General features: G+C 35.6%; 1 protein-coding gene across 2 annotated transcripts in view; it reads left to right on the forward strand.

The window, feature by feature from the left end:
• Positions 1–25,867, forward strand: part of ZNF280C (zinc finger protein 280C) — a 59,687-nt gene that overhangs the window by 25,769 nt on the left and 8,051 nt on the right. For both annotated transcript variants that reach the window (XM_081221261.1, XM_081221260.1), the window contains exons 7-16: positions 1,982–2,096; positions 5,208–5,378; positions 5,519–5,628; positions 7,439–7,653; positions 11,018–11,175; positions 11,903–12,003; positions 12,758–12,904; positions 18,587–18,718; positions 22,554–22,852; positions 23,315–23,455. In XM_081221261.1, the coding sequence (XP_081077387.1) occupies positions 1,982–2,096; positions 5,208–5,378; positions 5,519–5,628; positions 7,439–7,653; positions 11,018–11,175; positions 11,903–12,003; positions 12,758–12,904; positions 18,587–18,718; positions 22,554–22,852; positions 23,315–23,455 (1,589 nt within the window). The remainder of the gene's footprint in view (positions 1–1,981; positions 2,097–5,207; positions 5,379–5,518; positions 5,629–7,438; positions 7,654–11,017; positions 11,176–11,902; positions 12,004–12,757; positions 12,905–18,586; positions 18,719–22,553; positions 22,853–23,314; positions 23,456–25,867) is intronic.

A 25,867-nucleotide genomic window follows, 5' to 3' on the forward strand; every position in this document is an offset into this window, starting at 1 on the left:
TTTTAACAGAAATAATAGATAATGGTAATATTAAACATTTGTTAGTCTGTCACCATGGGTAAGTCTTAGTTCTAGGTGCTATACATAAATTAATCTCTTTTAATTCTTATGACTTTCTTATGAGGTAAGTGCAGTTATTTCCCCCATTTTATAGTTGAGGAAACTGAGGCTCAGAGAGTCTAAATGATTCTCTCAAGGCCACACAGCTGGTAATGATGGATCTGGGATTTCAATCCAGGTTAGCCCAGAGTTTTTAAAATATGCACATACACACATCCATACATACATTTAAGTATGTGCTTTTAAAAACAGAAGCATTGCCTTGGAGCAGTGGTGTATTTCACAGACCATTGGGGTTCCCTGAGACCCTCAGTAGTCTGTGAGGTCAAAACCATTGTCATACTAACACTAAGACATTTGCCCTTTTCACTCTGTTAACATTTGCACTAGTGGTACAAAGGCAATGGAGGGTGAAACTGCTGGTGCCTTAATATGAGTCAAGGCAGTGCCACCCAACTGTACTAGTAGTTTTTGTATTGGTGGCCACCAAGCACTCACAGTAGAAAAATTCCACTTTCACTTAAGAATATTCTTGAAGAAGTAATAAATTGTTTCTAGTTTTATTAACTTTCAACCCTTGAATACACTTCTTTTTAAATATTCTGTGTGACAAAATGGGTAGTATGCATCATAAAGCTTTTCTGTATCTGCAGTATGAAGTTTTTCTTGAGGAAAAGCACTTGTGAGATTGAATTGCAAGCTGAACTAGCTGGGTTTTTTTTTTTAATAGAATGCCATTTTTACTTGAAAGGATGACTGACAAAGCACCATGGAGTAATTATTTATTGCTGCTTAACAACAGTACCACCAACTTAGAAGCTTAAAGCAATATATACTTATTATTTCATGGTTTCTATGAGTCTGGAGTCAGGGTATGGCTTAACTGCGTCCTCTGCTGGGCCAGGCTGCATTCAAGGTGTCAGGCAGAGCTGCAGTATCAGTTAATACTGCTCCCAAGCTCACATTGTTGTTGGCAGTATCCAGTTCTTTGTGGGTTGTCAGACTGAAGGTGTCAGTTCTTGCTGCTGTCAGCTGGAGACCGTCCTCAGTTCCTTGCCATGTAGGCCTTCCTAACATGACTTGCTTGCTTCCTCAAAGCCAGCAAGGGAAAGATGGCCTATGTAACATAATCTTGTACATCCCTTCACTTTTGCTATACTCTCTTGGTTAGAAGCAATCACAGGTCCCGCCCACACTCAAGGGGAGATTATACAAGTGTAAATATCAGGAGGAAATTATGGGGGCCACCTTTAGAGTCTGTCTGCCACACACAGTTTTTCAGTACTCAGACATATACAAAACATGCCTATCATGGAAGAAAACTGATAATATTCTTGCCAATGATAAAATTTGAGCTTTGAAGCAAAAAATTCAATTTTGGCAAACCTATATCTGTATTCCGAAATTATTATCAATCATAATATGAGCCCTGGATTAATGGTCCAAGAAACCTGGATTGAAAATGAGACTTGAATGCTGATTCTGTCTTTGTTCCTAAGTAGAGCATTGTCACAACCTCTGTGGGCCTCACTTTCTTCATTTCTAAAATGACAGCCTTTACCCAGACCACTGGCTCTCAAACTTGGATTTAAAGCCCTTGATAGATACTCCCAAAATTTCCTTGCAGAAAAGTTATACCAAAATATAACCTTTACTTTGCTAGTAATATTATCATTATTTTTAAATGTTAACTGTTCATTTAAAACTAACTTTAGATCTTCAGAAAAATTACAAAAATAATCCAGAGTTCTCATGCACCCTTTACCTAGTAGATGCTGATTTTGACAGCAAGTAATAAATATCTTTGTGTTTTATAACTTATTAGTAATTGAATCATTAAGGTTATCTTTATAGTATTGACATACAGTTAAATTTACCTTTATAAAACTTTGTAAAACAAAATAATTATAACTTATTACAGGATTTTACAAAGAATCCATCACAAGGTGATTTGGATGATTCTTCAGATCTAGTGTTCGACTTGATCCAGGATACAATACCACCATGCCAAGGTGGATCACCAGTTTATGTAGAAGGTGTGGTTTGGCAGTTTTTATAAATATAATAAAAAGAGACTTGATGAATATATATATACGATGGATTTCTATTTTGAGGCCTGTATCTTCATGCTATGTTTTTCATATATTGTAAAATGGAAGCTAATCATTCCTGAATGTCTTTCTTGGGTGATTTTATATAAAATCGTATTTAATGATAGAATATTTTATTTCTTTTTATTAAGTTGGCTAACATATTCTTTGAGCTCATTCTCACTTGGAGCCAGCCATGCACTGAAAAATCTTAATATAATTTCTGTGAGTTAGGGAAGTCCCCTGATACCCTAATACTATGGTTTAAAAAAAAAGTATTAATTACTTGGTAATTAGTATGAGAAAAAAATGCATGGCTATAGTTGATTTCTTAATAGGCTAGAGTCTTTCTATCGAAATTAATGTCGTAGATGTGATAGTTAAATATGGTTATAGGCTAGTAGTACAAAATGGCAATACTAAAGAAATAAGTGATTTGCACATAGTAACTACTCAGTAAATATCCATTGAAGGAATAATGAAAATTTCCAATTGAAGAATTACAATTCTTTGATTGTATACCATAACAAAGTTCTTCATTAACCTGAAATAGTATGCCATGAAGGAGTTTCATCTAGTTGAAAAATTCCCTGTTATCAAAGCAATTATTGTTTCTATGTTAGCAAATTTGATGTATTTCACTAACTGGAGAAAGGTACACAAAAATTTTTTGTGAATATTTAAATTGTTTACTAACAAATTATTATATATTTACAAAACCAAAATAGAAATTTATAGTAATATGTGTGCCAAAAACATTTTCCCTTGATAATACTTGGTTTGATAATCACTTACCTAGGCGCCACTTATCTAGTGAGTAAAATAACCAAGAACCAAAATAAATAAGAAGATGAAATAGATGTCTGAAATCTGATTTTATAATGCGCACAGTCTTTATTCATAGAAAAAATCTGAATTCTTGAAGCTTCCACTCTCTCTCTCTCTGAGTTGTTATACTGCAAAGAGTGGAACTTTGCCGTGATGGTAAATAGGGTTATAGTTGATTAGGAAGATATAGGCTTGAGCCTCTATTCTAAATATTTCTGTAGCCTTTATTAAATCACCTAACCTCTTTACACCTCAATTTTCTCATATTATTAAAATAGATATTTTTATTTTTCTCACGTAATGCATTCATTTTCTAGACCTGAAATCAGCCATTTAGCTATATATTTTTTTTTTTTTTTTGCAGCACGTGGGCCTCTCACTGTTGCAGCCTCTCCCGCTGCGGAGCCCAGGCCCCAGACGCGCAGGCCCAGCAGCCATGGCCCACTGGCCCAGCCACTCCGCGGCATGCAGGATCTTCCTGGACCGGGGCATGAACCCGCATCCCCTGCATCGGCAGGCAGACTCTCAACAACTGCGCCACCAGGGAAGCCCTAGCTGTATAATTTTGATTCTTGCTCTGTTTATCTCAGGGCTTTTTTGAGGCTCAAATGAGATAAGTGAGAAGTGAAAAATTCATTAAAGCTTTAAAAGACTTGACAATAAACATTGTTAGCATGATAATTATGAATAATAATATGCACTATATGTTCAGAAGCATGATTAATGGACTCCTGTCTAGGATGATCATAGGATCTTGGAGACGGCTGGATTTGAACTTGATTTTGAAGGAGGAGAATGGGATTTTTATTGGCACTTGAGGATAGCGAACAGCACAAGCCAAAGGCAACACAGATAAATAAGTTGAAGAATCAGAATTTAAAACTATTGAGCTCAGAGTGGTTTTATTTAACTTGGAGATTTATGCATGCTTAAAAAATTATATATAAAACAGCCTATTAGATAACTAGTTGCCTAGTCCAAAATACCAGCACTCATTGGTTGTTCAGTTAACCTAAGCAACTGGGAAGAATGTTAGTGTGATTACACAGAAATCAGTCCTAAGTGTCTGCAATATAGCTGTCAGTAATCATGTGCTTGAAGATGGAAAAAAATCATTTCTGTGTTATCTCAAAGAATGAAACGCAGATTTGACAGAGGAGCCCACTGGTGTAATACTCTTATTTTCCTGGCATATATCTATTCTGCTTCTCCTATTAGTATACAGTTGGGAGCATTAAAACATGTGCAGTTTTAGAATCTTTATCACAAAGTACAGTTGTGTGTTATTTTCAAAAGGGACTTTTTCTGGGTCTGGTTATAGCCTAAATAGCCCCACTTCTCTTGCAAATACCCTGAATTGCATAATTCTTTAGCCTTTAAGGTGATGGTTTTCAAACTCAAAACTATTTTTAGCAATGAAATCTCTATTCAAACAGAATTTTATGTAAACGTCTCATTTTTTTTTAAAGTAAAATGAGAATTTCTCTATCTGACATGCCCACTGAATTCCCTAAAGCAGAACCATTAGGCTCAGGGGAACATAGTTTGAAAGCCATCATACTGACTCCAGACCTTTTCATATGAATAAGTGAGGTATTGTCATTCAAGATATTTAAGATTAGTTGTTTCTACTTTGCATTTAGGAATTAAATAGATAATTTAAACTACCCATAAGGTTGTTAAGTGGGAAAAGAACCAACTTGGTTTTCCATTAGATATCTTAGGATTGTTTTTAAAGTATCTTAAGGAGTTTCTCTAAATTTTTAGATTAGAATATAAATTGTTTTTGTTTACAAGCTCAAATGCATTTAAGCATCTGAAGAGAAATTCATTTTTTGGAACTGAGCTTTTAGAGTATTCTCTCTGCTGCCTTTTTTTTGGGAGGGGGTGCTTGGGATTTTTTGGTCTGACTTCTTTCATGATACCTATTTATATATTAATTTGAAAGCATCTTTAGAATTTTCTTGCATAAAAAGTTTATTTCATGAATTGTTCAAACTGTAGTCCATAATAATGGTTATTTGTGCAGTTTCTTTCTACCTAATGATCATATAAATTTTGGTCATTCTTTATTGTCAGTTGTATGATATGGTAATTAAATTATATTACCTTTATCTCCAAAGTATTCTCACTTAATTCTATATGTAAGGCCATTTTAGTAGCATTTGTAAGCAATATTCTATACTAAAACAATTTCAAATATCTTTTCCACTATTTTAATCATTGTAGGTCTAGATGAAACTCCGCGTATAATAGAATGTTCTTCTATTTCTGAAGTAATCAGTGTTAATCCAGAAAAGCCAAAGACCAGCGAAAGAGTTTCTGACAGAAATCCTTGTGCTTCATTGTCTTTAAAGCACTCTCCTTCAGTGACATCCTCCCATATCTTGGTATCAAAAGGTAAATATGAATCTGGCATATAAAAAAGAAATTGTATTATTTATACATAAATTGTGATGAAGTTTAAAACTGTTATTACTGGTTGGGTTTAAGGTTAAAAAAGGAGAATTTGACTCATGAAACTCCTTAATTTATTTTAGGTACAAATACCTCACCAAGTCTCTATAGAACTGCAGCACCTTTACTAAGATCTTGTCCAAAGTGCAATGTTCAGTTCAATCTTTTGGATCCTTTGAAATATCACATGAAGGTAAAACTTCAAAATTTGATTTTTAAAAATATTCACAAATCTCTGAAAATATTAATATTAAAATACTAAGGATTGATATATAGTAAATGCTAGTTTATCCAGATGTTTAGATAAGAAATCTTCTCATTGGTGTTTTCATATAACTTAAGTAAAAATTGATACTCATAATGATTAACTTGATAAGAGATTTAAAAATCCTTCCCAATCATTAAATTATTTTATTTATTTATTTATTTATTTATTTTTGTGGTATGTGGGCCTCTCACTGTTGTGGCCTCTCCCGTTGTGGAGCACAGGCTCTGGACGCGCAGGCTCAGTGGCCATGGCTCACGGGCCCAGCCGCTCCACGGCATGTGGGATCTTCCCAGACCCGGGCACGAACCCGTGTTCCCTGCATCGGCAGGCAGACTCTTAACCACTGCGCCACCAGGGAAGCCCCCCAATCATTAAATTATTAAAACTAAGTTTACAAACACTTCATATTATATTTTAATTTTTAATGAAATAATATATTAATCAGAATATTTTATTGACTAGGTCATGCCATTCTTCAAACTTCTTGTAAAGCAGGCATTTTATTAGGTGCTTAATCTTTCATGTAACTTAATTCCTTTTTTTTACGTTATTTTTTGTCCATGGTGATATATGCATGTCACATTACTCAATGAAAATCTTAGCCTTGCATTTTAATTTTTAGCACTTAGACATAAACTCCTAATGGTGGAGCATTTCATATGAAATGATAGTTTTAACTCAATCCAGAATATAGTATGTGTAGTTGTTATAAATTAATTCTAGATTTATATTGGTGTAAGAAGCTCTTGAAATTAGGTTTTAGGTAATTTTCACAGTACTAATGAAAATATTTTAAAATATTTTAGTAGATACTACAGTGTCCTTTGTGTCTTTGGAAAGATAGTCCGTATTCTTTTTGTATGCCCAGTATAAATGGCAGGAAGGGGGGAAGGAGGCAAGAAAAAAGGTCGTGTAGAATATATGCAGGAAAGAAGGGATGAGAAGAATGCAAGGTAAAGAAAACTATTTAGTAAAAGTTATTGCTCACTATTTCAAAGATTGGCAATTTTTTCATTGAAATTCAGCATTTTACAAAAAAATGTAGAAAGAAAAGGAGCATCCTGGAATTCCAATTACAGTCTCTTTATTCTTGGGCAAAACTGTATTTGATCTATCACTATTTCCATCTCCCTGAGTGTGACTTCTGTTAACTGGACTTTGGGCTTTCGTTTTAAAAGTAAGAAGTAACTTCTACAGTGCTTTCAGGTTTCCTATTTATGTAATATTGTGTAGAGATACACAATCAAGTGATGTTTTTATGTTTTGCATCATAGATAGAGAAAAGAAAGGAATGAGTTTGTTAGTTATCTTTAGTTTATTTTATTTGGGGGTAATTATAGTCACATGATTCAAAAAGTATAAGAAGGAATACAGTGAAAAAATCTCACCCCAACTCCTGTTTGCCTAGTTTTCAATACAACTCACAAAGGAATCATTTTTTATTAACTTGTTTTGTATCTTCTTTGATTTCCTTTCTGCATATACAGGCACACGTGAATGTTCTTATTTTCCATCTATTAATATATACAAATCATAGCATGTTATATATACTTCTGCACCTGGAGAAAGTGACAGACTTTTTCTAAAATGTAGCTTTAATTTATTGTTTGTGATTAAAACTATGTGAGACTGTCTTTCCACATGAGCTGGCCCTAGTTATAAACACAGAATCATTTTTTTGTGTCTAATTTTTAAAAGAAATATAAATAAGGCTTATATATTTTTTATCTTTCAGCGTTGTTGTCCAGACATGGTAAATGAATTTTTGGAAATGCTTAAAGTACAACTTTCCTGTATTGAAGATAAAAATGATGCAGAGAATGGAAAATTGATTATGTTAGTTAGTGACTTTTACTATGGAAGACATGAAGGAGCTGCTGATGTGGAAGAGAAGACTTATACAACATATAAATGCTTCAGTTGCTTGAAAGTTCTTAAAAATAATGTTAGGTATGTAAATACTTATTTCTGTTTCTATTGGAAAATTGGGATGCTACAGATGTAAATATTGTATTTCTTTTTCTGTGCCATCCCAGATAAGCAATTTTAACTTTCTACTAAGAATAAAGGCAGATTTTCATGATGAAAAGCTTTTATCTTTTGTATTTTTAGGAGTTTGACACTTGGATCCACTTTAGTTGTATTTCTTTCAGATAGCTTAAGAAAGGACAAAATTTATTTTAAGCTAGGGGAAAATCATTCTTTCTCTGTATCATTGAACTAGGAATTTCCATGAGATATTTTTATTTTTTAACTGCTTGTGAATCTTATTTTTCCTGTCACAAGAAGAACCACTTTATCCAATTTTACCTCCTCCATGTTTGTCTTATTTAATGTTCTCTTTTACAATTCATATTTATAATTTTAGTACATTTTCCTTACAGAAAAAGTGATTTTTTAAATCTTCTTTAGAGAAGTACCAGTTCTTTTTTTTAAAATTTATTATTTATTTTTGGCTGTGTTGGGTTTTTTTTGCTGCACGCGGGCTTTCTCTAGTTGCGGCGAGCGGGGTCTGCTCTTTGTTGCGGTGCGTGGGCTTCTCATTGCGGTGGCTTCTCTTGTTGCAGAGCACCGGCTCTAGGCGCACGGGCTTCAGTGGTTGTGGCACATGGGCTCAGTAGTTGTGGCTCGCGGGCTCTAGAGCGCCGGCTCAGTAGTTGGGGCACATGGGCCTAGTTGCTCCATGGCATGTGGGATCTTCCTAGGCCAGGACTCGAACCCGTGTCCCCTGCATTGGCAGGCAGATTCTTAACCACTGTGCCACCAGGGAAGCCCAGAAGTACCAGTTCTATGCAACATGTCTGCTTTGATTTTATAGTTTAACACATTTTCAAAGTAGAGATTTAATTCTCAATGGAATTCTGAGGAGTTATACATGTATGCTTCAAATTTTAGGAACTTATACTTTGCAGTCTTTGAGTTATATGACATATTACATATCTATCATCCTAAGTGAAATATAACAAGAACAAGGTAATGAGATATATTGATTGGTATTTTTTAATTGGCTATATAGCCTGACATTGTTTTTCCAATATTTTGTTATAAAAAATTTCAAATAGCAAAGTTGAGAAAATTTTACAGTGAACATCTCTATATATTTACCACCTCAATTCTACCATTAATATTTTACTCTACTTGCATTACTACATATCTATTTATCCATAGACCCATCTGAGTTTTTTATACTTTTCAGAGTAAACTGCAGATATCAATGCACTTCCCTTAGGTGAGATACATATATGTATATCTCTGTCTGTACCTATATTGTGACACATACACGCTTATAAACTTTTAAAAATATTTACCCTTGAAAACCATCATTTATAAGTAGCATTCTTAAACATTCTATAGGTAGGTCGTTTCTAAGCTCAGCATTTATTTTTTCTGGTGAATTCTTGGGTCCAAAATGAAGTACATAGAAAAACACTGAAATACACTGTAATATAAGCCTAAAACAATTGTGAATGCTACATTTATGGTAGCGTTTTATAGTTTTCAAAGACCTTTCACTTATTCATATGAGTTTTCACACTTCATTACCTCCTTTTATCAAGCCCTACCAGCCATCAATTGCTAATGGTCCCAGTAGCTTAACAGAAGAGAAATTGTTATTTGCGATATAACACTGAAACAATGTTACGATAAAACTCTGTGACTCAGGGCTTCCCTGGTGGCGCAGTGGTTGAGAGTCCGCCTGCCGATGCAGGGGACACAGGTTCGTGCCCCGGTCCGGGAGGATACCACATGCCACGGAGCGGGTGAGCCCGTGAGCCATGGCCATTGAGCCTGCGCATCCGGAGCCTGTGCTCTGCAACGGGAGAGGCCACAACAGTGAGAGGCGCACGTACTGCAAAAAACAAAAAAAACACACAAAAAAACAACTCAGTGACTCATAAAAACAGAGTAGAACAATACTTACCAGGGATGGGGGAATTGGGGATACGTTATTTAGGGGTACAAACTTGCCACTTTTTATAGATAAATAAGTCCTGGAGATCTAATGCAGAGCATAATGGTTATAGACAACAATGCTGTGTTATAAACTTCAAAGTTGCTAAGAGACTAAATCTTAATGATTCCTACCATAAAAAAAGAAATAATTATCTGATGTGATAAAGGTGTTAGTTTATGCTACTGTGGTAATCATATTGCAATGTATAAATTATCAAATCGATACATACCTTAAACTTGTACAGTGGTATGTATCAATTATATCTCAATAAAAATAAAATAATGCCAAAAAACACCTAACTCATGACCTTTATATGTAAATATTTAGGCAAGACTGGGATTTTTAAATAGATTTTAATAGAGATGATGTAAAAATGAAAGGAGGGAAAAAGATATTTCAAAGTGTACCATAAGCAGCTCTTAAAGAGAAGTGGTATTTTGGAGGTGTGAAGAGATAAATGTTAAAACCTCTGTAATAATTGCTGCCTAGGTTGCTGACATTATTACTTCATTTCAAGATTATTTCCTTTACGGACTCATAGTGACTAGCTATTAATACTTGACCCAGACTTGAGATTGTAATTTTGATTAAATAACTTTACTTTGAAATTCAGTAAAACATTTCAGTAAGCCGTTTGAAATAGATATGCCTTTTTATATTGTACTCACTGCCATTAAAGGTCATAGTTCTTCTCATAAGAAGCCTTTTAGGGAATCTGACATAGCAGAATGTAGAACTGAAAAATGGACTGTGCTACAAAGGGCACAGTCTGCGAGTTAAAATGAACTGTTTGTGCTAACAGTAAACCTGTATCATTAAATAAAACAAAAGATTCTTGTAATTACAGGTATTAAAATTGCTATTACATGCATGTAGAAACCAAGAAACAAATAAAAATACTAACAATTTGTCTTTTAAGCAGCTGAAAGCTATTGTATATCACAAGGCCGTCAAAAGATTTCTCTCATGATTCTGTAGCTGCTCTTGGTGGTAGAGTTTCCTTTAAGTATTTTATTTTAAAATGTAAATAGTATTTCATGTATGGAAAAGAAGCCTGCTGTTTTTCTTTACAAAAAAATTTTAATCTGAAATAATGGTGAGGAAGCAAATTAGCAGTATTTCGTATTAACTATATTAATGGATTATTTTAAAACAAAGATGCAAAGAAGAATGTTCGCTGATGCACTTAATGAAAGTGATCATTTGAATTGCACACTTTTCCAGAGGACTGTATGGCTTTGGAGGTGTTATTTTGAGTAATACAACTGCATTTTTAACATTTAGGTTCAGATACTTATTTGTGAGATTTGTCTTTGGTTATAAATTTGAATATTTGCACCTGTTAACAATCATCTATAGGTTTATGAACCACGTGAAACATCATTTGGAACTTGAGAAGCAGAACACTGAGAGCTTGGAAACCTACCCCACCTGCCAGCACTGCTACCGTCCGTATCCCACACCATTCCAGCTGCAGTGTCACGTTGAGAAGACACACACTTTCTATGAGTTTTCTAGTAAGTCACAATTTTATTAAAATCCTGAACATTAATGATTTTGATTATCTACCCTATGAGGAATCCTTAAGAATTCTGATGGAAAAATAAGAATTAAGAAATAGATTTTGTAATTTGGGGGCAAAGTTGAAAGCATATTTTAACTTGTATAAACTTTTCAATAAAATTACTTACTAAAATTGAAGTCCCTCTTGTAAATTGAAACTTTGTTGGCATAACTTATGCATTGTATGTAGGAAGTAAATTATAAAACTCAGATTCCCTGGTTTGCAAATATAAAATTAATGGTCTTCATTTACACTCTAATAAGAAAAGTAACTGCAGTGATAGTTAAAATCACAGAGTCTGGAGTTAGCTTGGATTCAAATCCCAGCTCTGCCTCTTAATACAGCTGTGAGATGTCAGTCAAGTTAATTAATCTTTCTGTGCCTCAGGTTCCTCATCTGAAAAATGGGGATAAAAATTAACAGTACAGCTGTCAGTGATGGTATGAGAATGAAACAAGCTAATACTAAGTAAAGTCCTTAGAACAGCGTTACAAAGTTAACCACAGTAGAATTGTTGGAACCACCATCACCACTATTATTATTATTATTATTATTATTATTATTATTATTATTATTATTATTATTATTATTACTTGTTGTTGCTGTTGTTATGGATGTGCAAACTGAATCTTTGATTTATATCCTTAAAATGATGTAATGTTTTTTTTTTTCCATTTCAGCTGTTTGTAAAATCTGTGAATTATCATTTGAAACAGAACATTTTCTTTTACAACATATGAAAGCCACTCATAAACCCGGTGAAATGCCATATGTTTGCCAGGTACACACACATTTTATTGTGTATTTAGGTGTTTAATTTTCACATGCTGTGAAATAGTATTGTTCTTTTGAGTTTTTTTAAATAAAGATGAAGACCCTCTTCAATAGTTGAAACTCTTGGTTTAACTCATGTATGTGTGGGTGGTGGGTTGGATTTGACCTGTGGGCCATAGTTTGCTGACCCCTCTACTAGACAAACAAAAAGCCCTGCTGCAGAAAGACAAACATATTGACTTTCTTACACTGTAGGAAAGAATATAGACGTGTTAGAGAAATAGGAAATACTGTTAGTTATGGGGAACTCAACTAAAAGCTTTGGGGCCAGTATTTTTCCAGAATTTCAAGTGGTTCCCAGTAAGACAGCAAGATAAAGATAAATTGCTTCTGTTATAGCCTGGATGCTATTTAAAATCCAAAGAAGAGAATCCTCATTTGATGTAACAGGAAAAACTTTATAGGTCAAGAGGTGTCAGACTGAAAATTCAAGTCAGGATGGGGATGGGGGATAGTAGATCTGAAAAGAAGGGAGTCTACTGATGTTTAGGAATATATCCCTAAACTTTGAAAGACAACTTTTCTGCTTCAGAAATTATCTGTATTACTTGCAGTATCAGGATCCTTGGTTGTATAGGCAGCAGAGCTGAATTAGTAGTACATCATGTTACTCTATAAACAAATGACTTATTGTTGCTACTTTGATATAATTGCATATTGGTTATAAATTTTCAAGTTAAATTAAATCTTTATATTTCTAGGTTTGCCAGTTTAGATCATCAACATTTTCTGATGTAGAAACTCATTTTAGAGCATCCCATGAAAATACTAAGAACTTGCTGTGTCCATTTTGCCTCAAAGTTAGTAAAACGGCAGCCCCCTACATGAATCATTACATGAAGCATCAGGTGAGATTTAGCAATTCGTATTTGTTCATTTTGTCTTAGTGAAAAGGTTATATATATAAACTTAGAACATTGGTTAGATTTGTTCTAGAAGGAAAGCAAAGTTGTTCCAAATGACACCATTAATTTATAATTTATGCTGAAATACTTGTGAAACTTCCACTTCTTTTCCTTGTCTGCTTCCTGGTGATGATGAGGCTCATGAATAGTAAAAATTCTGAAAGGTAGGTACCAATAGGAGCCTAGTGTGGAGGGGAAGAGGAAAGATGAGTGGAATATTTACATTGGACGTTTCAAGGGTTTAAGAGTGGTGAGAATGGGAATGATTTTAAAGAGCAGGGGAAATGATAAGTTTGAACTAAGGAAGATAAGATTGAGGATTCACAATCTTCTGTTTTCCTCTTTCTCTTCAAACTTTATCTCCACTTTCTAGTCCACCTTTTTTTTTTTTTTTTTTTTTTTTGCCCCACCGCTTGTGAATCCCAGTTCCCTGACCAGGGATCAAACCAGGGGCCCCTGCAGTGGAAGTGCAGAGTCCTAACCACTGGCCCTCCAGGGAATTCCCTAGCCCACTTTTTATTATGAGAAGACATGTGGTTGTCATCAGTGATCCAGGATGGTCTCTTGTAGCAGCCAATGACAAAGGAAACAGCAATGACACATTTCTAGATAACGTGAACTATGCCAGAGAACAGTGTTTAGGTTATAACTTGTTTCTTAGATAACTTTTACCAGTTCTGATTTTGTAATTTCTGGAATATCAGTACTAGTGCTTGCACCTTTCCCTTGAATTTTCATTTTATGCTTGCTGGTTCTTTTCCTGACACAATTAGATCATCCTTTCTTTGGGCTGAAAACTTGATAAAACAGTGAGTCTATTCTTGAGTGCTTGAAAGAGCAGTCATACATTTGCCAAAATCAGAAGTCAATGAATTTACTGAATCTGATTATGTAATCAGGTTTTGCCTCCTCACTGATCAGCTTATTATATTTCCTTATTATTGAATGCGTTATCATGGCCATTTTATTCAGCACTTGTGCTAACATTGCTTTCAGTTCCAGTCATTAGATAATCATGAAATCAACTCATAGTTGTTAATTGGAAAAAATCATAAATATAGAATATCCAAATGCATTCAAGATCACCTGTGTTATGGCAACATGCTTATTTTTTTATCCTGGTATGTCACCTCACTGTTAAACTCTGGCAAAATCTTTCTATTCTAGAGTTTCCCCCATGTTCCATCAGATGTCAAATAGATGTTCTACTCTAAAATTGTTCCTGGAAAAAGAAATTCAGTAAATGGCTGCCCTTACAAAATGAATAGTTTTTTGTTTATTTTAATAGGATTTTTCAGAGCTTTTAACATGCTAAAAAATGCTTAAAAGATCATAAATCTCCAAGCAAGTGATATTGTATATGTTGTTCCCAAAATTTATTTGACCATTGAATCCTTTATTTGCACAATACATATTAACATTTCTTGAGGAATAGAGTTTTTGAAACACTGATCTTGAGGCTCTCTATTTCATCTTTTGACCTTTGATTTTAAAAGAAAGAACGAGATATAAAGCAGTAGCTCTATTTTATTATGAAGCTTTTAATGTAATTCTTTCTCTTGTGCTTTACTAAGCTCCAGAGTGAGGTATAGATGTGGAGGGAGTAATAGATGCTTAGAAAGGTAAGAAAGAGACAGATGGGCTTGCTATGTGGACTGTGTCTCCTAAATGGTTTAACCTGATCTGTAGTCACTCTTCATACCGTGAGCTGTATGTCTTAACTTGCCACATACATAGGAAAGCGTTAACCCAGCAGGTCTGAGTTGCTCATATATGCACATTTTCAGAAGAGTCCACTTGCATAACTAGCCCTTGGCTAATTCTGGAAACTGAGCCTTTGTTATTAATTGATGAGTGTTTTACACGCCTGGAACCTTGAGCCATGTGGTACCAGCTTTTCTAGATCTTGTGCAAAAATATGATTATGGTGAATGCCTGCTTTTCTTCTGGAGTCTGAAGATTTGGTGACTGAACCCCATGAAAAACCTGGGCTCTTAGACTCAAATAGAGCTTCCCTGGAAAACAAAATAAAACAACACAAAACAAAACAAAACCAAAAAACTTCATACCTGTTGCTGCAGTTAGTTGCTGAGGGATTTATGAGCATGTCCTATGCACCTCCACTGGGAGAGGGCACTTGGAAACTGGTGCCAGTATCCTCCAGACTTCACCCAATGCACTTTTTTCCTTTATTAATCCTGTTCTGTATCCTGTCACTGTAATAAATCATAGCTGTGAGTGTAACAGCTTTTAAGCCCTATAAGTCCTTCTACTGAATCATCAAACTGGAGAGTAGTCTTGGGACTACTGACACACCATGGGTGCCCAATTTTTTTTGTAAGTTTGGAGTACTTAAGAGGTAGGCAGTCAGCAATCAATAGAGGAAAGACTCTCAGTTTGTATGTAATTGTTCACAAAAGACTCAAAAAACATAGCTGAGCAAGATTATAAGCTTGTAATTGAGATGATATTAGGGCAATTTTAGACCATAAGAATTGTTGAGTCTGTGGCTCATTTTATTCTTTTTTAAAAAGACTTTGGTTGTAACCTTTTCCTTACAAGAATAGATTATTATGTATTGAGTGATTTCAGAGCTAACAGTATAGTTTGTACAACTTTTAAGAAAGGATGAAGGATTTCAGATGTGTTAAATAGCCTCATTAGATCTTTATAGTAATAACAAGCAGTTAACATATACTAATCACTTGCTGTACAACAGCCACCAGTGCTTTTACTTGCATTATCTTGTCTGATCCTTACAACCACTCTGCAAAGCAGGTATGCGATCATTTCCATTTCATAGATAAGGAAACAAACTTTATAGAAAGTAAGTTACCTTGCCCAGTGTCACATTCTCTAATAGTTGTCAGAGCCAAAAATTGACCTAGGGCCCAAGCTTTTACCACAGAGTCATTCTTCACTGACATTAGGTCTAAAGGCAGATATTACAGAGAGTCAGAATTAGCCTTGAAATCCCTCAAATCACCCAAAAGATATAGTATCCTTGTCAAAAAGTTCAACACAATTTTTTTCTCTATCCTTGGAATAGGTCACCATTTTTTTGGTTGAACATCATGTTATTTAAAAAACGTACTGTATTATTCTCAGCACATCACAGGTATACATGCATAAGAGAGAGATGAAAGACTTGAGTCCATCTAAGGGAATAGTAGGTTAATGTCCCCATCTCAGGGCTCTGGGCAAATGCTCATTGAATGGAATGGCAGACATTTTGAACTAGTTTAATTGTGCTTGCTTCTCATGTGCACTCTCTGTCAGTCTCTTGCTGCCTGCCTTACTGGTTATTAAACAGATATTTATTTACTGTTTAATATATGCCAGGGGCTGTTTTACAGAAGTGAGCAAAACAAAGTTTGTGCCCTCTGGAATTTGCATTATGGTGGCAGGGGGGAGAGAGAATGAGAATATGTATTATGTCTGAATGTATCTGTATGGCAGCTGGGAATAAGTACCATAGGGAGGAAATACATGAGGATAGGGGACGCCAGGGCTTAGGAGGTGAAAGAGTAGCTTCTGTTTTTTTTATGCAGGGTGGTCAAATAAGTCTCTCCAGAGGAAATAAGGGATTAAGCCATGTGGCTATCTGGGAGCGAATGTTCCAGGCAGAGGGAACAGTAAGTAGGCAGGGTGAGCATATATCTAGATGTTCAAGAAGCAACAAGGAGGCCAGTGTGGCTGGAGCATGGTAAACAAGTGGGAGGAAGAGTAGTAGGAAATGAGGTTGTAGCAATAGAATGCGGGGAAGATAGTATATGGCCTTCTAAGCCAGAGTCAGGATTTTGGAGTGTTACGGGAAGCCATTGGAGTGTTTAGGCATGTGAGAGATTATTCTGGCTGCTATGGAGAGAATAGACTGTTAGGAGGAAAGGGTGGAAACAAGAAGGTAGGAGGCTATTGTGAGAGTGCGGGTGAGTGTCTTGGACTCATCTGGTGGCAGTGGTCGGAGGTGATGACAAGTGGAAAGATTATGCTTTTGAAGGTAGAGCTGAAAGGTTTTATCAGTGGGGTGTGAGAGAAAGAGTTAAGAGTGACCAAGTTCTTTCGTCCTGAGCAGCTTTAAGAATGATGTTCCCATATATTGAGATATTGGGAAGACTAGGGGAGGAACAAATTTTTTTAAGGGTGGATGGGGGAAAATCTAGAGTTTAATTTTGTCCATGTTGATTTGAAGTGCGTGTTAGATATCAAGTAGTGATGTTGAGTAGGCAGTTGGATGAATACTATTTAAAGTCATGGAACTGGATGAGATATAGGTACAGGTAGAGAAGAGATTTCTGGGACCTATATCTGGGGAACTTTCTGTCATGTTACCTTGCTATCAGCTTCTTGACTGAGTTTTTTTTCCCCCTCTTCCCCTCTCTTGAGTACATATAGGTGAATCTGTTTATGTTGGCTGTACCTATGATATGATCCAATTAACCATACTTCTTAAGATGAAACTAAAATAGTAATGCAAGTACATTATATTTACCTATTGCTTTGAACTTTGTAAGGAATTTTTATTTATCAAATGCCTGCTGTGCACCAGTAATGGCTAGGTACTTTAATGTATGTTACCTCATTTGATTTTTCCTAAATGTTTATTTGTGTTTTAAATGCAAATAGTGATGAACCTGTGAAGATACAGCTTTAGAGAAAACATTTTTATATTTGTACGTTGTTCCAAATTTACAGATGAATGTACAATACATGTTTTAATTGATGACAGCATATACAAAAAAACTGCAGTTGCTAATATGTAGTAGAAAGAACACTAACTAGCTATGAGCAAGTGCCTTACATCTCTCTTCGGTCCTGTTTCCTATTGGTAAAATAATAATATGACCAGGTTTCAGAAGGAACATAGTCAAGGGGTTCTCAAATAGTAAATTCAGATCAGTTGTTCTGATTTATGCTTCTGTAACCATGCCATCCAATATCAGTCACTAGCCACATGCGTCTATTTAAATTTAAATTAATTTAAAATTAAAATTAAATGAAATTTTAAAATCGATTTCTCTGTTGCACTTGCCACATTTCAGGCACTCAATAACCACATGTGGCAGTGGATACCACATCAGGCAGTGCAGTATAGCACATTATCATCACTGTTTAAAGTTCTGTTGGACAAACACTGACATATACAACCATTTCTATAACATAACTTTCTTGGGAGTGTCTGGTTAAATTTGTTTGGTTTTAGAAAGTTCAATTTATGTTACCAACTTGTGAAACAAATGGAAATAACAAAAATGATTTGATATTTCCAAGAATAAAAGTATAATATAGCTCATTTTCATGGTATCATATGTTTGAATAGTTTATACTTCAAATTAATAATTAAATAAACTCACACTACAAGTAGTATAGGACTTGTCCCATTGTAATCTAATTGATATAATTATCATATTGATTGCCTGTATGATAAATACTTTTGAAACTCAAATACTAATGCAAGAAATACTTGTAAAAAATGAAATACTTTGGAATTATTTATGATAGGATGTGGTAAAATTCTGGTTTTAAAATTCTTTAGCTATTAGAATTAAGAGCAATTTCAGGTCTCGGGATTTGTGGTGGTAGAAATTATTTTCTAATGTTATTTCTAATATTTATTGTAAACAGAATAAAGGAGTTCATCGTTGTACAAAATGCAGACTACAATTTTTGACCTACAAAGAGAAACTGGATCACAGGACCCAGCATCGGACATTTATAAAGCCTAAGGAGCTACAAGGATTGCCTCCTGGTACACAAGTGAGTTTTAAATATGTTGTGTTTTAACATTGTATGATAATAGAAATAAATCCCTGCCTGTTTTTATTTATTCAATATAATATTAAAAATTGACTTCTGGTTGTCATAAAAATTTTAATTGTAGGTTTTATCATTCTTATGCTTGGAAAGAAAATTTTTTATCCATTTTTTAAAATTTATTTATTTATTTATTTATTTGGCCGTGTTGGGTCTTCATTTCTGTGCGAGGGCTTTCTCTAGTTGCAGCGAGTGGGGGCCACTCTACATCGCGGTGCACGGCCTCTCACTGTCGCGGCCTCTCTTGTTGCGGAGCACAGGCTCCAGACGCGCAGGCTCAGTAGCTGTGGCTCACGGGCCCAGTTGCTCCGCGGCATGTGGGATCTTCCCAGACCAGGGCTCAAACCCGTGTCCCCTGCACTGGCAGGCAGATAGATTCTCAACCACTGCGCCACCAGGGAAGCCCTGTCCATTGTTTTTTGAGGTGATTGAAATGTGCTATATTGGAGCATATTCCTTTGCAGTGAGTGCAACTATATTAACTGTAGACTGAATCATTGTATTGTTTCAATATTCTATAGTCTGGGGACTTCTCTGGTGGCACAGTGGTTAAGAATCCACCTGCCAATGCAGCAGACACGGGTTCAAGCCCTGGTCCAGGAAGATCCCACATGCCGCGGAGCAGCTAAGCCTATGTGCCACAGCTACTGACCCCACGCTCTAGAGCCCACGAGCCACAATTACTGAAGCCCACACACCTAAGAGCCCGTGCTCCACAACAAGAGAAGCCACCGCAATGAGAAGCCCACGCACCGCAATGAAGAGTAGCCCCCACTCGCCACAACTAGAGAAAGCCCATACAGCAGCAAAGACCCAATGCAGCACACACACAAAAATAATTAATTAATTAATTTTAAAAAGTACTTAACTTAAAAAAATATTCTATAGTCTGTTTTTGAGCTTTTTCAGTTGGCAGTGTACATGTCTGCTTCAGCTGGTGAGGAATCATGTTTTATCTTTGTGTCTCCAACATCTGTCATAATGCCTTGAATGCTGTAGTTTGTTGAAGTTGGTATTACTGAGTCACCTCTTCGAGAAGCAAATTCTCTTAATGAGCATTGCACTGTTAAGTGAGCAAACACACATCTGACTACAAATTTCATTTTCCTTCTGCCTTACGTACATCTGTCTTCTTTGACTTCTTTTATGTAAAGTCAGCTTTTGACTATTTGCTCCAGTAGAGGGATGCACAATCCAAAGTGAAATAATTCCCAAACATTTAGTACTTATGTTTGAGTACTAAACTTTGATGTGATTATGTCTGCTATTTGAGTTCATTAAAATAATATAAAAAATGCTCTGAAGCTCTAGAGGGAGAGAAGCTATCCAGTATCCTTCCCTGTAGTCCATTCATTCCATGCTGGAACAAGACATGCAGAATACTAACATAAGCAGTGCAATCCTCTCTTGTATCTTCCCTTATTAATAATAATAGTAATAATTAGTATACTATAATATAATTATGATATTATTAATAAATGATACTAAATGTCTTGTTAGCACTTCAGAATTAAGCTTTCCATGTGCTTTTTCATACATTCTATTATTTAATCCCTGTAGCAAACCAGTGAGGTAGAGAAGGCAGGTATTATTCCCATATTACAGATGAGGCTTAGAGAGGATAAGTTACTTACTCGAGGTCACATGGCTAGGAAGAGGTAGTACTGAAATTTAACCTCAGGTCTTTTGACTCCTAGTTCAGTGCTTTTTGTATGATACCAACTATATAGGTGACTGTTTTTCATTATCAACCAATGGGTATAATCAAACATTTCTTTTTCTGCATATTAAATGAGAAATTTTATATTAGTTCCCTCTAAGAAAATTCTGAATATTATTAAATTCTCCATGCTGTATGATGAATTGATGTAACCTCCACAGTAACCTTTGCCCAAAGAACCCCCAGAGAGAGAAGGTCACATTTACTGGAGGTCTGGGTTTTTTGGGGGTGTGCATTATTGTTTTTAATTGAGGTATAGTTGATGTACAATATTATATAAGTTTCAGGTGTTAACAGTGATTCTGGAGATCTGTCTTATAGTTACCAAAGATTAATGCATGCCTTTCCAGAGTTATTTCAGAATTTGAGATTTAAATTTTGACCTCTATATTTGCCAAAGCTATTTAGTTATATCAGAGCATAAAATAGCCATAGAATGTGCTCTTCTGACCCATTACTATCTGTGTTAACATATAAATGCTGTCAGTACAAAACTAGTATTACAATAGTAAATAAATACTGAGGTAAATTTCATTTAATTGGTATGACCATTTAGAATAAGTGCGAGACTTACCTGATTGTAGTTTATACTCTGATGTTTAACTTTTTGTATTGCAGTGATTTTTTTTTGGTAACAGCTTTATTGACATGTAATTCATATACCATATGATTCACCCATTTAAAGTATACAATTCAGTGGTTTTTAGCATATTCACAGAGTTGTGAAAACATCACTACAATCTATTTTAGAACATTTTATCACCCCCTAAAGAGACCCCATATCCATTAGTAGTCACTCCCAATTTCCTCTCCACCAGCAACAGGCAAACTTTAATCTGTTTTCCATCCCTGTGGGTTTTCCTATTCTGGACATTTCATACAAATGGAATCATACAATATGTGGTCTTTTATGACTGGTTTCTTTCACTTAGCATAATGTTTCTGAGGTTCATCCATATTGTAGCTTGTATCAGTACTTTGTTCCTTTTTAAGGCTGTATTAGTACTTGTGTATCAGTACTTTATTCTTTTTATGGCTGAATATTGTTCCATTGTATGGATATACCATATTTTATTTATTCACTCATAAGTTGATGAGCATTTGGGTTGTTTCCACTTTTTGGCTGTAATGAATAATGCTCTCATGAAAATTCATGTACAAGTTTTTGTGTGTACATTTCTCTTGAGTGGAATTGCTAGGAGTGGAACACCTAGGATTATATTATAACTCTTATGTTTAACATTTTGAAGAACTGCCAAACTGTTTTCCAAAGCAACTGCACCACTGTACATTCCCACCAGCAATATATGAGGGCTGCAGTTTCTCCACATCCTGTCAACACGTGCTGCTACCTGTCTTTTTCATTATAGTCATTTAGTTGGTCTGAGGTGATACATTACTGGAGTTTTGATTTGCATTTCCTTAATGACTAATGATGTTGAGCATCTTTTCATGGGCTTATTTCATGTGTATATCTTCTTTGAAGAAATGTCTATTCAGATCATTTGCCCATTTGTTAATTGGGTTATTTGTCTTTTAATTGAGTTGTAAGAGTTCTTTATATATTCTGTATACAAGTCCCTTATTAGAGATATGATTTGCAGATATTTTCTCTCATTCTGTGGTTATCTTTTAACTTTCTTAATAGTGTCCTTCGAAGCACAAAAGTTTTAATTTTTACCAAGTCCATTTATTCTTTCTTTGGTTGCTTGTGCTTTCAGTATCATATTTAAGAAATCATTGCCTAACCCAAGGTCATGAGGATTTACTCCTATGTTTTCTTCTAAGAGTTTTATAGTTTTAGCTCTTACAGTCTGGTCTTTGATACATTTTGAGTTAATTTTTGTATTTAGTATGAGGTAGGGGTCCAAATTCATTCTTTTGCATGTAGATATCCAGTTGTCCCAGCACCATTTGTTGACAATACTATTGTTTCCCTCACTGAATTGTTTTGGCATCCTTGTCAAAAACCAATTATGGCCTGCATAATGTTTGATCTTTTTAATATTAATGTGATGCTTAATTTTCTAAAAATATATATTGCCTTCATTTTTATAGGTTACTATTCGAGCTTCAGCTGGACCTCTTGGTTCAAGTCTATCAACTACATCTTCCAGGTGTACTCCAAGCACTTCTTCTTGTCAGGTCTCACCTTCAGTGTCTACAAGTAAAACTGCTGAAAATCCTACAAAAGCTCATGAAAGTACATATAATACAAGAAGCACTCGTGCAACTACATCCACTGCAAGTAAGCAAGGTGGAGGTGCATTTCAATATAAAGCAAAAACCCATTATTGCAAGCAAAAGGAAGAGCGCAAAAGGAAGAATAAAATCGGCATAGCTTTGAAGAACTTAAGGTAATATCTTCTATTCCTGATATACAATCCTAATCTAATATTAAATATGAAAGGTTATTTAAATATAGCTTAGCATATCACTAGATATGCACATTTACATGATAATCACTTATCTGGCATGAAGGCCAAGAAAATAATAAAAAGGTACTTTTTACAACTGCTGAACTGAACTTGAATTACTGAGTTTATTGTATAATTGTCATCCTTTACACTAATCTTATATTTTATTCTTATATCTTGTGATAGTTGAATTGTTAACGTGATCCTTTTTATTCCAAGGAAACATTAACTGGTATTAGACTTTTTTTACTTATTCTAGCTTGTTGTTTCCAAGCAAATTTTCAAATTATAAGTTTCTATTTAAAGATTTAATTTAAACACCTTGGCTTCAATTAATAAAACATTAATAAGCCTCTACCTTATTTTTTTGTTTTACAATATATTTTTTTCTGTCTCCATAAGGTGTCGTTGGGGAGTTCCCAAGTGCATTGAGTGTCGTTCCAAAATAAAAGATTTTGCAAGCCACTTTCCAATATATATCCACTGTAATTTTTGCAGATACAAAACAAACTGTAACAAAGCCTTTATAAATCATATGGTGAGGTGAGTTAAACATGTACACTGCCAGTCAAAACTGCCATTCAAGATATTTGGTTTTTGGGCTTCCCTGGTGGCGCAGTGGTTGGGAGTCCGCCTGCCGATGCAGGGGACACGGGTTCGTGCCCCGGTCTGGGAAGATCCCACATGCCGCGGAGCGGCTGGGCCCGTGAGCCATGGCTGCTGGGCCTGCGTGTCCGGAGCCTGTGCTCCGCAACGGGGGAGGCCACAGCAGTGAGAGGCCCACATACGGCAAAAAAAAAAAAAAAAAAAAAGATATTTGGTTTTTGAAAACAAAGCCAGTTTGTCACATCAAGGATCTAAAAAGATCTAGCAACAGGGAACTTCTAGGATGTTACCCAGTACTGTTTTCCAGCGTAATAACTCATGAAATTAGTGGAACAAAAATTTTAAGAACAGTTAGACTAATGAAATTAGAATAAGTTTGTTAAGGAAATTATTTTTCAAAGCCTTTCAAAAAGTGGTCCATAAAATTTTAAATGTTTCCAAAATATTTATCAAATAAATATATATAACCATGTGAGTGTTATCCACTTCAAAGCAGTCAACTTTTAGAGACTTCAGCTTTGTCAAAGACGCTAGGAACATCATCGGTGCTCACATGCTCACTCTCTCGCACTCTCTCTCTCTTATCCATCTGTCTGTCCATTTGTCTTTCAAGCCATCTATCTTTGCATTCATTTGATGAATGTGAAATGAGAGAGTACAGGGATATTCCGGTCATGACGCTACTGTTGGAATTTCTTTTCATATATCAATTCTATTTACATTATTTGAGCACCTACCATGTACTCTGTTGCTAGAGAAAGACTTCAGAGCCCACATTACTTTCATTTGAACCTCATTGGTACTTTATGCCTTCGGCATAGATTTTTTTTTTTTTTTTTTTTTTTTTTTGCGGTACGCAGGCCTCTCACTGTTGTGGCCTCTCCCGTTGCAGAGCACAGGCTCCGGACACGCAGGCTCAGTGGCCATGGCTCACAGGCCCAGCTGCTCTGAGGCATGTGGGATCTTCCCGGACCAGGGCACGAACCCGTATCCCCTGCATCGGCAGGCAGACTCTCAACCACTGCGCCACCAGGGAAGCCCCGGGGTAGATTTTTTTTAATAGACAAAAATTATTCAGATATAAATATACTAAGTTGATTATTCAGATTGAGGTAGTTCCATTTATTTTCAGTCAGAAATAAGGTATAACCAATAAAAGTGGATTTCTTGCAAATCATAACAAGACCTCTACATTACTTTATGGTCATAGTTAACTACCACTTTCAAGGATTTGCCCACATTTTTTAATGCCTTCAGAACTTAGCTCTCAGGTTTTTTTTCCCCTTGATGATCAGCCTGTCATCATGTTGCCTTGACTTCTTTAATGCCAGCACTTCACATCCACCTCTGAGGTGTTGTACCCCCTTCTTTACCACCATCCAATTTTACCTCATCATATACAATATTCATTCGTTTTGAAATCTCATTACCCTAGGACTTTCAGTCTTGACCCCTCTTTTCCAGTCCAGCATCACCAATCCAGTCGTATAGTCAACTTCACCCTCAAGTTCATCTGTTTTGAATGTTGCTCTGTTTTTTTGTTCTAGAATCCTTTACATCTTCAATCATGCTTAACCTTGCTATCCTTGACTCTCTTACCCTTTTTGATCTTTTTCTATGCTCAATTCTAGAACCCAAACTGTGCTTGATTCAGTCAGCTCTGGATTCCTGATCTTTAACTTTAATGTGGTCCTGTCTTTTTAAAAGTACCTCTTTGTTTTTATCTACAACATGTTTAAATCCTTTTCAGTACCTTCAAGATTTTATTCTAGTCTCTCAGTTGTTAACCTTGCCTACTAATTACTCAGAGGTCATCCTTTTCATTTTTCCCAAGGTTAACCTCTTTCTACCTCGTTTTTTTTTTCTTTTTTTCTTTTTGCGGTATGCGGGCCTCTCACTCTTGTGGCCTCTCCCGTTGCGGAGCACAGGCTCCGGATGCGCAGGCCCAGCGGCCATGGCTCACGGGCCCAGCCGCTCCGCGGCATATGGGATCCTCCCAGACCGGGGCACGAACCCGTATCCCCTGCATCGGCAGGCGGACTCTCAACCACTGCGCCACCAGGGAGGCCCTCTACCTCGTTTTTTTTCCTTCATCCAAACATTAATCTCAGAAAAAGATATGTCCTCTTTTTCAAAGTTAATCCTGCCCCTCATCTCCTCCATTTCCTCCATAATCTTATGCACCTACATTTCATCTTTTCTCTCTACCACATTCCTTCTGCCTGCAAATATTTTCAGGTTTTTTTTTTTAGGATGAGGGAGATTTGCCTTTACTTTGCATATTTTCTTATCTTCCTTTTACTGTCAACATTTGTAAAGAGTATTCTTCACTATCTTGTTTGTCATTTC

The sequence above is a fragment of the Mesoplodon bidens genome (assembly GCF_964165515.1).
Source record: "Mesoplodon bidens genome assembly, chromosome: X".
Taxonomy (NCBI): Eukaryota; Metazoa; Chordata; class Mammalia; order Artiodactyla; family Ziphiidae; genus Mesoplodon; species Mesoplodon bidens.